The sequence below is a fragment of the Hyposmocoma kahamanoa genome, unplaced genomic scaffold (genome assembly GCF_003589595.1).
Source record: "Hyposmocoma kahamanoa isolate Upper Pololo Valley unplaced genomic scaffold, ASM358959v1 79, whole genome shotgun sequence".
Lineage (NCBI taxonomy): Eukaryota > Metazoa > Arthropoda > Insecta > Lepidoptera > Cosmopterigidae > Hyposmocoma > Hyposmocoma kahamanoa.
In genome coordinates, this window is record NW_020653993.1 from 3,557,347 (window position 1) to 3,569,986 (window position 12,640).

Genomic DNA, 12,640 nt, shown 5'->3' on the forward strand with positions numbered 1-12,640 from the left:
AGTCGTTGATTAGTTCCAAAATACTTTGTCGACAATTTTTTACTTCGTCTTTCTATGTATTTTGCTTGAACGAAATTAATTAGATTTGTTGAAAAAATTTTTCAAAACACTAGATGGTGAATTCATAACTATCCTTTTAATTGAATTAAAATATTTAATAGCGTATTATGAAGTTTCAATACTATGTAATCAATATAATTTTGTTTTCCGCTACTAGCTGGCCATTTTTCCATCCATCAGCCATCCAACTCTGCAATAGTGCAGATAACAATCCTATATTTTATTTTCATAAATCTTTTGAATATATCTTTATTTAAGTTTTTCTGTTTTCGTTTCCTCTATAGCGTCTACCAGGCTTCTAATATTCTTCATATCTGTAATTTATATCTAAACTGTTGTATCTACCATGTGTCTCATTTCTGCCTGATCTACTACTATAATATTAAACCCTTTATTTTTTTTAATACTTTTTAGCTTCGTTAAAATTCAAAAGGTTCTTTCATCATCGCTGATCACCGAAAGATTGTGTAGCTTTAGTAACGCGAGGCACTACAGAAAATTTTCACGTCATGCATTTTAACGTTATACCTAACATTTATATAAGAAGTATATTCACAAGGCATTCCACGAGAAATTCCTCAGCAGTATGTCGTCAAGAATGCCTTTGTTAGCTTTAAAATGTGTTATCGATTTCTCAGAAATCTCGGACTAGAAATTGGCGAAGGTAAGCTTCAATTAACATTGCGATTTGGAAACAAATTTTTGTAATGAAGTAGCACATGGCATAACGAATTTTACGAAAGTTAAGTAACGTACAAACTGCATACGAGTCAAAGAAGGTCACGCGTCGTCCGGTGGTTTCTAGTACAGTTTTGGGAATTCTTGTTGCTATCGATTCGTATCTAATGAAGTATTGAATGTCACCATGTTTCACAACCATGATATTCACTCATTTTTTTGTGAAATTACTCCACTAGCTTGTTATAATTATTAATGAACTTATGATTTCATATAATATACATATAGTAGTAGTGCACTAAGACATACATATAACAGTGTACATATGTATAATATTATTTACTATTTTATAATTATCTTAAAATTGCGATATTGTTATTTTTGTTATTAGTTATTATTATTAATTTAGTTTATTTAGTTAGTAACTTTTTCCTTTGTCCGAAGTATATACATATTGTATTATAATACGTATTAATAAATATATATTAACATATAATTTTGGTAAATTGAAATTTATCATCATGCTCTGTATTTCTGTTTTTTTTTTATTTTCGTTTTATTTTATTACATTATATTTAACTATTTATTTCTATTGCATCTGGAGATTAATAGTACCTAGATATTAAGAAAATTTATTTACTACCAGTTAAAAGAAAATTGTTTTATTTACTTAATACCTTTCTATACTAGTATATAATAATTTTATTTTTATTTGATTTTTTTCTTACCTGTTTTGTGTTTGCCGAAATCAACATTTCATCAATTATTATGATTTATATACTCCTATAATCTCCGTACAGAGTAGTAAAAAAAACCTCAAAAGTACGTGGAATTACATCTATTTGCCAAGTTTTATTGAAATATCCCCTGGTTCGCCACTGTACAGGATTTGACACAGGCGATCTCACTACTCAAAGTATATTGAGAGAAAAACGCCTTGAATTGGAGAATAGCAAAACCAACAATTAAAATAATTGCTCCTTAAGTAAAATTTAGGCGCTATGTATAAAAATGAATGTTCATACGTGATCAGCCATCCTTAGAGGTGGATGATTTTATTCAAAATGAAATGGAACCACTATGGAGGTACCTCTTTCTAACAAAAAGAGAATCATGAAAATCGATTCACAAATACCGGAGTTATCGCGTAACATACATACAAAAAAAACATACAGTCGAATTGAGAACCTCCTCCATTATTTGAAGTCGGTTAAAAACATTAAACAGCGCTTGTGATTTCTTTGCATGTACTATGTTGTACGCTAAACTCGGTAATCGTTAGCATCTTTTGTTCACTTTTCTTTTGTTTTGTTATTCAAAAATAGTCTATAACGCCTAATTCGTAAAAAATATATTTGTCTGAATCAGAATCTTACCTTGCCGTAACACAGTCTCGACTAGCACGGATGGTAAAGAACATTTTTGTCAATATACCGCCAAGAGTGTATGAATGATTTATATTATTCAAAAACCTGTACAAATTCAACTGTTAAACTGTTATATTTTCTTAAACTATTTCATAAGTGGTATTGTAAACATTTGATGACATAAATTTTTATTATTATTGTAAAAAAAAAAATACAAAGATCGAACATTAAGAAAAAATCCTTCTATCCGGCTGGGTTCGCGGAGTAGCAAATTAATTTACTTCCATTTTTATTAACATGGACTTCCGCAAAGTAACGCCTGAATCTATGACATGACTTTTTTGCTGAAGCGCCATCTGTATGAAATGGAATTCTTCACTCAGCCAGGTACCTTTACATCTACCAGCAGTTGACAAGAGTTTTACTACCACGATATTCAATTGTTTTTTGTGAAATTACTACACTAGCTCGTTCTTGTTGTGCACAAGATCGAAAACTTAGAAAAATTCCTTATATCCGGCTGGATTCGTATCTAGTTTGCACGTTACACATTACCGTAAAAATTGTAAGAAAAGACGCTTTGTAAAAAATACTCATTTCTCGGCAATGTAAATTGAGCTTTAAAGACAAAAGCCTGCTTTAGAAATAAGTAATATGAAGTTTTCGAGTTTAGTGTTGACGCAAAAACTCTGATCACTTAAATTTGGATTCTGGAATGCTCTTTTATTACGTCAGCAAATCATATATGTGATGATATAAAAATAAAATATAATTACTTTGTAAAGGAAGGTGCTTCTCTTTACCGTGGGATGAGGTTACCAATATAGCCAATTGAAAACTCCAAGTTGTAGTTTTAGAAGATTTATTTTTCACCTTGTACGTCGCCAATACAATTTCACCCTATACGCGGAAGGTCCGGATAGTCGTTCCCAAGAAGGGACTAGCGATGGGCGAGTCGAGTTATGTAACTCGAGTTACTCCTATAACGAGTGAACTCGAGTTACTTTTTCATGAACTCTCTTTTTCATGAGCTAACTCGGTTGATTCGCCCCGCCCGCCGCGCCGCCGAGCCGAATACTTCATTCATACAATGCGTCGGTGATCTTCAGAGCACGCTCGAGTCGCGGTCGGCGGCCGATCGTGAACAACTCGGTGAAGCGTCTCGGTTTGAGTTCTACTCGCGACTCGCGGTTGCTCTGTCGAACACCAAGTCGAGTTAGCAGTCAAGTTAACTCGAGTAATTCGAGGGAAAATCTTAAGACTGCGATTCAGAAATAACGCCAAATGGGTTAATGCCATCTAGCGGATTCTTAGCGAACTAAAAGTGAACAATCTGGCTTAAGGCCGTCTAATACATAAAGTAGGTTTGTTACAAAAGGTATTTATTTCTCCACAAAACATAAGGAACACAATACTTAAAAAGCGGATAGAAAAAATAATAGAGTGATGTGGACAAAAAGGTTAAAGACTAGCTGTTCGCTTGTTGCACCAAGCTTATATGCGGAGTGTACACCAAGTAATAACCTACCTTAAGTAATAACTAGCAATAAGTTAAAATTTAATATGTGTGTTACTGAACCTGAACGCGAAAATACAACTACGCACTATCGCGCATGACTCTGAAATGTCCTAACATAAAATACCTAATAAAAATAGTAGAATACGTATGATATATTCATTGTACATTAGTTATGTTTTTCAAGTCCTCAGCATGACATTGCTAAATGTAGAACCTCACACTTAATTACGAGGTTGCCAATTTGCGAGGTATGAAAAAATTTAATTAAACTAAAATTCGGAATAATATTTAGACTTACTTTACAGTAAGTACGTGTTTTAGTATATTTTAAATATATCAGTAATCTAATTTAAATTCGATGCGTTCAACCGTTAAGCGAGTACAATATTCATTTAAAAATAACGTACCATTTAAAGTATATTTGCAGGAGTTGTTTCTGGGTTTTCAACAATTTACAAAGAGCGTTTCAATTTTTAGTTTAATGAACGCAACATTATTCATAACATTTTATTATTTCTTATATATTTCAAAATCCAGAGATCTAAGCCAGTTTGGAGGCATTGTTCTTCCGTTTTTGCAATTATTTTTCTTGTAACAATCCTTTTTGATTTCTCCACAAGCGTCTAGTGTATCAAATTCCTGTTTAACAAGTGTTATTTTATTTAAGAACTATTTATATGTAGAAAGCAGGCATGTGTGCATGCATGGGGCAGCCAGAACCGGAACAATTGAAAATACAAATTTCCCTCTACAATATTGATGCTTCTTTTTTATGATAGCAAGTGACGGGACGAACAAGTTGTGTGCTTGGTGGTAAGCGACACGCCCGTCCATGTCTACACAGAGCTTTAAATCGCGAAGTACTTATATTCTAGCCAAATTCGATATAGAATAAATGTCAACAAACAAAAACATATGATTTTTAGGGTTTTCATCTCAGACTCTTTCACAGTTACCACAATTTCAATATTTTCCCCCGAAATTCAACTAGATTATGGATAATACTAAACCTTGAAGTCTTGTTTATATCAACAGAAGTTTCAAATAACATAAAATGACATAAGATGACCAGTAATTAATTGTTTGTAAAACGGTGTCATCACTGGTGACTTTTTGATTTGAAGGGAGAGATTGGGAACATTCGAATTCTGGTGGTAATTCAAGTTAAGAATCGGAAATAGATGCTGGATGATATAATATGAGGTAAATTAATATTAAATAAAATCTTACAATTTTGTTTCTTTTCGTCTACCATTACCTACCATCTTGCAGTAAATATTAATAGAATGCAAACACTTATTTTTATTCCTAAATTATATGTATGAAAAGGTATTTTGTAAACTTTATAATAATTGGCTAGGGAAAAATTACTACTTAACCCAATTACCTACTTACCCATTTAAATTCCAATTAAGGGAGCAGGCCGTGGGCAGAGCAAGTCTTAATAATGAGCATTGAAAAAAATGTTTTTTTCCTGTGCTATCATTGGTTGCTTAGCAACGTTTTGTTATTAAACATTCTACATCGAATTTGGCTAGGGAGGGGCACTGCCCTTCACCCTGAGATATAAGTTGATAAGTCCTATGTGCCTGTTTCACCAGCACTCTTATCCTTCAAAACCGGAAAGCAGTAACGTTCACATTAGTGCTTGGTGGCGGTACATCCCTGGACGAACTCTTCCACATTATAGTATATAATATAATTGGTAGCAGAGATAATTATGGTGGCAGTACTTTCTTTCACATTAATGTGGTTATATAATACAATAGCTCTCTTGTTGTAGCTCAATTGTTGTGTTTCACGTAGACTACTAGAAACCTTTAGATCATGAGAGAGTATTAAATTACCTTCTCACACTTGGATTTGCATTTAGATGTTTTCGGTTTGCATTTCTTTTTGCAAATATCTTCTGCGTAACATCGTTGTCTCAGCACTTGTGTAAGTAAATCTTTCGTATTCTCTAAGCGTTGTGCAGCTTCCGGATCAAGTTCATCTAAGTTCTGTGACTGAAATTGGACATTTATTCGTCGTTGTGCTGTTGTTATATGAACAGTTATTATGGGACTAAAACCCATTTTTTGGTCGTTGTAGTATGTTATTGTATAGTAATAGGTATGTACAGGACCACAATTTTGTCTATGAACATTCATCTGAATGTTTTGTTTTACAATAAAGGCTAGATTTTGTGGAAGAATATTAATCAATTACAGTCATAGCACTGTCGTAGTGTGTAGCTAACGCTAAACGGTTAGTGCCCGTAGAAGCAGTTAGTAGTCAGTTCTTTCTAAAATTTAACAGTCGTTTACAAATATGGAAGTAAATTAATTTGCTACACAGCGAACCCAGAAAGATTAAATCGTGCAAAATAGTTGCGCTTGTGTTGAATTTTTTTTTCATCCAGTGAGTTTTTCCACCTTCCCTCCGCATAAAATTAATAACACAAACGCAACTACAGTCACAACAAACCACCACCAAAAATATACCCGACACGTGTTTCGCCTCTCCACGAGGCATCCTCAGGAGTTGTTGATAGCTCGATGCTCGACCGGAGAATGAGCTCGTTCAGAACGGTTGGTATATTTATACCCCGCTATCTCCAGTGTCAACATGGTTGAAATTCGAAAATACTTGTAATAAAGATGATAATGCAAAATTTAATTGTTCATTTATTATACAACCCCTGTTGTTGTACCATGGTTGTACCTAATTATTTCCATCTGTTCTAAAACACCCAGACGTAGTCCTTTTTCGCAAAAATTTAAGAATTCATAAGAAAGGGAATCTGGTAAAATATTATTTATTTCTAATGAATGTGACATTTAACCTGTCCGGGTGCTTATGCCTAAACGAAGAAACATGCTCTTTATATCTAGTTATAAAGTTACGCCCTGTTTGACCTATGTATATATAAACTGTTACATGTCACACGTGAGCTTATAAACTCCACTCCACTGATAATTATCTTAAAATCAACATTTCTATTATTCGATTTCAAAAATTTCAAACATCTTTTCTGACAAATGGCCAACATAAGTAATACTTGCTTATAAAGCACTACGCTTGTTTAGATCTGTCAATAAAGTTGTAAAATTTTGTATCTGCGTAAAGGAATAAAATGGATGGTGAACAAGAAGATAGCTATGAGCAATAGTGGCAGCCAAGAGTGATGAAAGTATCAGACCAGCAGCAGGTACCTCGATCCTAGATACTGACAACCGTAATAGAAGAACTATCACTAGAAATTGTAGAGTTGAATACAAATACATACCCTCAATAAATTATAGAATAAATATGCTTGATTTTCTGCACGTTCCGAATCAGAAAGAGAGCGCATACGGTCAATTCCTTGATACCGGTCTTCGTTTCGGTCACTTTCGTTCTCGGCAAGATCAAGTCGCTGAATTTCGCGGTTTCGGTTACGTGACATTCGATTCCGTGCAGCTCTATTACGTGACTGTTCATACCAATTCAATTCGCGCTCACTCTTATCCCAATCATTTCTGTCATCTTCATTTCGGTCACGTTCATTCCAGTTGCGTTCATTCCGATTCCAATCATTTCTATCTTGTTCATTTCGATCACGTTCGTATCTATCTGATGTAAAATCTTCTCGTTCATTTCTGTTACGTTCATTTCTATACAGATCATTCCGATCACGTTCGTTCCTATCCCTTTCACTTCTCAACCGAACGTTTCTGTCTTCACCATACCGTAACAAATTATTTTGGTCGTTCCTATCCAATTCATATCGCTCTTTTTCATCTCGTTCGTTTCGATCCAATTCATATCGGTCACGTTTATCACGATCAAGGTCATTCCTATCGCGCTCCAGTTCATTGCGTTCACGTTCGTTTCTGTCATTTGCACGTTCTGAAAGGGCCTGAAAATATTAAGTTTTAGTAATATATATTATTAAGTATTCAAATAAATTTTAAACTAATCATGAAACTAATGATACTTACTTATTTTTGTATTCGATGAAACAAAGCAAATTATAAAATTGAGACGTTTTGCAAATCATCCCAATGGGGTGAAAAAGGTGATATCTAACTGTGATATCTGCTTTCTCCATAGAATTGTTTAAAGCGCTTGAATAGACTGTTATCTAACTAATTAAACTCAACGTGAACTAAATTATTCTACATACAAAGTTCTTTGCAGAATAAATTAATTCTTTACGAAATTCCAAATCAAGTCAGAGTTTAAAATAATACTTACTAACTGGTTATCGTCTACGTTATTGTTGCTATTAACAAATACGACTATAGGCTCATTTTTATCATTAAGCATGCGAGCAACGGTTTCTGGATCAGGTTCACGGTCAAATCTTGTAGAGACATTCTAGAACAATATAAATTATGACAATGACAGTGTATCTTGTGGCAAATTGCTGAGTAGTGCCACAATATATGCAAGGTATATCGGAGAATTACAAACTATCTCCATCTCTGTGAATAACAGGTTACCGTGTGCCGAAGGTTCAATTTATGAGCCTTTGGAAATTGTAGACGTCTGTTGTCACATATTATAGACCAGCGCCATAACTAACTCCCATCCGTAGTTGACTTTACCTGCCATTTATATATTTCGAACCATGAATCTGCTAGTGTAGTCACTACTACAAAGGCAGATAATACCCATCAATTTTAAATCATTGGTCATTGTACAGTCGAGAGCACATCAATCTTGATACTTGGGCTATGGACCATTCTTATCGTAAGCGGCCTAGATTTCGATTTAAATCTTGTGCTCTTGGTCCTATACAACAATACATAGACATTTTACTGGTGGACCTTGGCATTGCCTTGCAAGTTCGTTTTCATTCCATAACGATAATATCAAAAATTTACCTCAATGAAAATTAAAAAAATGAATTGAAGTAAAATTTGGAGCTTCATCAACATGGCGACCTAAAAGTAAAAACTACAATAAAAATGGCCGAAAGTGCAACGGTTCGATTGTTTTAATTAATTCATAGTGTTATTTACTAATGAAAAGTCTTTGTTGCGGAACTGTGTTGTTATTTTTTTCAATTCTTGATTATGTAAAACGATGTCTACGATATAGAATAGCTAATTCAAACTCAATCTTTATTTCATATGTCAGCAAATTATATTTGAAACCGTCACATAAACTCTATTACTCATTCGTAAGGCAGATTTCCTTGAGAATGAGCAAGAAACTGTGGGGGTGGTTGCTTCTTTCTAAATAAGCATTTGTACACATTTATCTTTTGTAATAAATTTGTTTTTAATATTCAAAAATCGAAAGAACCTGCAATAGCTAAACGGGTCATTCCCGTAGGCTAATTAGAGTAAAATTTTTGTTTAATAAATAAATAAAATGTTTTGACTCGTTAATTTTAAAGGGCATAGTACAGGTGCGGATGTTTCCGTTTAGGCTTGTTAGGGCCTGTGTTAGGAAACATCGCTCTTCTATGATATTAATAGTAATCTTGCTCTTATATATTTTTAAGATGATAAAATATACTACTTTAATATCTACTTTAAGTGGTGTTACAACTAAAACAAATTTCACTAATTACAGTAATTTTTAACTTTTCAGACTAAAAATAGATTAACCTAATTGTTAGTGTGTGTGAGTGCAAGTATGTGTATATGTATCTGTAGGTGTGTAATTGTGTGATTGTGTACATGTGTGTCATCCATCTGCTAGACGTACAATATCCAAAATTGTACATTGTCATACCATGTTAAATAGTATCACTTCAGTTGCTTGTCTCATTAATAAGAAGTTAAAAAATAGCAGTTGTATAATAAGTTCATATATGTAAATTAATTTACGATTTGTGTATATTTACATTATTTATTTACATTATATGTATTATGTATATACTGATATAGTATAACTTTTATGTTTACTTGTTTATTTATTTATATATTTCAAACTTGTAATAGTAATTGCTCAATCTCCTCATATAACTTAGTTTCGTGCCAGTTTGTAATTGCTAACTAGCATTCACGAACTATTTTCTTGTACAGATCTAGTTCTCTGTTTAAACTATTATATAGACATGAGGCCCTGTATTTGTACTGCCTGCTAGCCGCAGTAGTTTTTATTGTTGGTACCAACGCTATGTTATAGCTTATTCTTCTACCTAATACCCTTTCATATGGCAAATTTTTATGTTGTTTTATTACAGTGTATAGTAAGTACATAAAGTTTCCTAACAGATGTTAGTTTTGTCAGCGGATACAAACTTTTTTAAATACATTGTTTTGATCAAATCACGTTGTGCTCGTTCTATTTGATTTGTTTCCCTACCTACCTAGTGTTTTAATTTATTTATTTTATTTATTCTTAATTTTTTTATTCCTTGCATTTTATTTTATTTTATTTTAAATCTCGTAAAAGGAAAATTTTGCTCTTTTTGTGTATACGCGAATAAATTTGTGACTTTATGAAGACGGGCGGCGAGAATATCCAGTTTATTTTTAACCGACTACAAAAAAGGAGGAGGTTCTCAATTCGACTGTATGTTCTTTTTTTTTGTATGTATGTTACGCGATAACTTCGGTATTTGTGAACCGATTTTCATGATTATTTTTTTGTTGGAAAGGGGGTACTTCCATAGTAGTCCCATTTCATTTTGAAGAATATCATCCACCTCGAAGGATGGCTGTTCACGCATGATGATTCATTTTTATAAATAGCGCCTAACTTTAATTTAGGAGCAATTACTTTAATGGTTGATTTTGCTATTTCTCCAATTCAAGGCGTTTTTCTCTCAATAAACTTTGAGTAGTGTCGTAGTGAGAACCTATTTTTATTATCTCCAGTGTCAAGTCCTGTATAGTGGCGAACTATATTTCAATAACACTTAGCAAATAGACGTAATTCCACGTACTTTTAAGGTCGGTTTTTTTAGTACTCTGTACAGAGATTAATATTCCTCCTATTAATGTAATGTTTATCACTATTTTTCATAAAAAAAAACGCGTGAATGTCTGATTTCATAGTAATTTGACATTTATTGAACGTTATTAAGAGGGATTTTACATTTATTATTTAGATACTGGTTTGTAAATAAATATTTCCACATAAGTGTATAACAAGTTAAATAAAATCAGTTACGGAAAGAAACAAACGTGAAATCGACGATATGAATCCGGTCTCTGCCAATTTTCACGAATACAGTTTTAGTTGTAAAAAATGTCCAACATTATAAAAGCGATGACACACGGGCGCTAACGGTGGGTTGCGTCGTCGCAACGCTATGATTTCAACGCACCGAGTGCCACACGAGGAATGCGGTGTCGCAAGTAACGCCGCCGCTTATTTACGTACAGCAGAGCCCCTTCCCGCTTTGTTTCCTGGCCTCTTGTCCGATGCACATACGTTCCGTCGCCATGCGCTGTTTCAACGGGCCAGATGGCATGTAGTTCTAATTTATATGTACTATAACTCAGCGTCACCGGTCATGCGTCGTCGCAATGCCAACGCAACGCGTCGTGTAGCACCGCTCTAATATTTGTTTTCAAGTTTTGGTCTTGAATATGTTTTTATAGTCATACAAACCTTACTAGTGGCTCTTTCTGACGTAGCCAACACATAGGTTGACCTTTTCTGGCTTTGTGTTTTGAAAGAGACCACTTGGTTCAGATAAACGTAATTGTCAACACAATATGAACCTTCGTTTGTTTGCTAAGTGTGTTGTTAGGTCCTTAGCTATTATGAATAGATATTTTCGGTGATGTGAAGTTTACTTATTTTTGTCATCTACCCCCACTATTAATTCTGTAGATGTCTGTTAACAAAGATCAAATTGTGTGTTTTCTTAAAAGGTTACGTGCTAAGCTACATGCGTAGCGCATTCAGTCCTTTCAATAATATTGGCCGAATTGCTTATTCTCGTAAGAAAAGAACAATATCTTTTATGTGTTATGGCGAAAAAAATCATCTACTCTATTCACGGCAAACATGCTAAACGACACGCTTTGTTATTTCAACCAGAGTTGAATGCACAGAATAATAAATACAATAGAAGTTAGGCCTACGCATGTCAACTATAGGTCTCGAGAGATCTATCTGACCTCAATCCGCCATTTTCGCTTTGTATGGTATGGTTGTGTAATATGCAAGTTCTCTAAAATCATAGAAAAATGCCATATTGTACTGTTTTGGAGTGTAAAACTGATAGCAACACGAAAAGTATTACCCGTGGCGGTATTTCGTCGAAAAGATTTTAATAAATTTTAAATTTTCTGTTTATCGAATTTTTTTTGTGACAAGAAATGAAAGTAAAGCTTATACTCCTGAATTATGGTAGCTTCTTTTTTTTTTTGGAGAACTAATTAACTCCAATTCGTCGTCGTTCCGAAATAAAACCGCTAGATGGCAGCATATTGATTGAAATTTTAATATGATATCAAAACGTCGTAATTTCTTTAAAATACATAAAATATAATACATATATAATACTAGCTATTGATGGTAATGACCCTTCAACGATATGTCAACAGGGTAAAGTTTAAATTATATTAACAATCCAGAATTAGTTATTTCTTTTTAAATTTGAAACTACGATCAATCAATATCAAAATTTTGTACCGTTTCAAATAAAGAATGTGTGAGTTTTGGCGACATCGGTTCCTGATAGTAATCGAGTCTTAAAAAGGCTTTTACCATTCAAAGTAACAGGTTAATAACACTAACTAATAACAACAAGACTAACAATGACAATGTCAATTCGGCTACTAGCCTTATAAATTAAATATAGAACTAACCAGTAAATATGTTATTCTTGTTACAAGATGGTTTAACTAAGTAACTTACCTATCTTAAGTACAGTTAGCGTAAAAATGAAATGAACGCTCAAATTAACCAGTGGCCGAAGCATGGCAGAATATGTGTGATAAATTTCCCCGTCAAAATATTTCATTCAGTTGATAAATCTAAGTTTGCTTATGGTAATGAACTATTGTTATACATTTTGTACAATAAGGACAAACGATATGAATTGCGTATATAGCTATGTTTGTCGTTTAATTATCGC

At 33.4% G+C, this 12,640-nt stretch overlaps 1 protein-coding gene across 2 annotated transcripts; it reads right to left on the reverse strand.

The window, feature by feature from the left end:
* Window positions 1-4,063: 4,063 nt before the first annotated feature.
* Window positions 4,064-8,565, reverse strand: LOC113233624 (nuclear speckle splicing regulatory protein 1-like). Of its 2 annotated transcripts, none has more exons than XM_026468781.1 (5): window positions 8,475-8,565; window positions 7,843-7,965; window positions 6,893-7,504; window positions 5,472-5,630; window positions 4,064-4,263 (listed from the first exon to the last, which is right to left on the reverse strand). In XM_026468781.1, the coding sequence occupies exons 1-5, from the start codon at window positions 8,526-8,528 to the stop codon at window positions 4,135-4,137; spliced, it is 1,077 nt and encodes a 358-aa protein (XP_026324566.1). In that variant the 5' UTR covers window positions 8,529-8,565; the 3' UTR covers window positions 4,064-4,134. The 2 variants fall into 2 exon arrangements, with proteins under 2 accessions (XP_026324566.1, XP_026324567.1); XM_026468782.1 differs by having other exon boundaries at window positions 4,247-4,263; window positions 5,480-5,630.
* Between the last annotated feature and the right edge of the window lie 4,075 nt (window positions 8,566-12,640).

What these genes read in the sequence shown, in the direction of transcription:
- LOC113233624 (XM_026468781.1), bottom strand. Translation starts at nt 8,528, where the DNA reads ATGTTGATGAAGCTCCAAATTTTACTTCAATTCATTTTTTTAATTTTC. An exon ending in ACGTAGACGATAACCAGTTA is followed by an intron (nt 7,505 to 7,842) that starts GTAAGTATTATT and finishes TAATATTTTCAG; the next exon opens with GCCCTTTCAGAACGTGCAAA. An exon ending in GCAAATCCAAGTGTGAGAAG is followed by an intron (nt 4,264 to 5,471) that starts GTAATTTAATAC and finishes CTTGTTAAACAG; the next exon opens with GAATTTGATACACTAGACGC.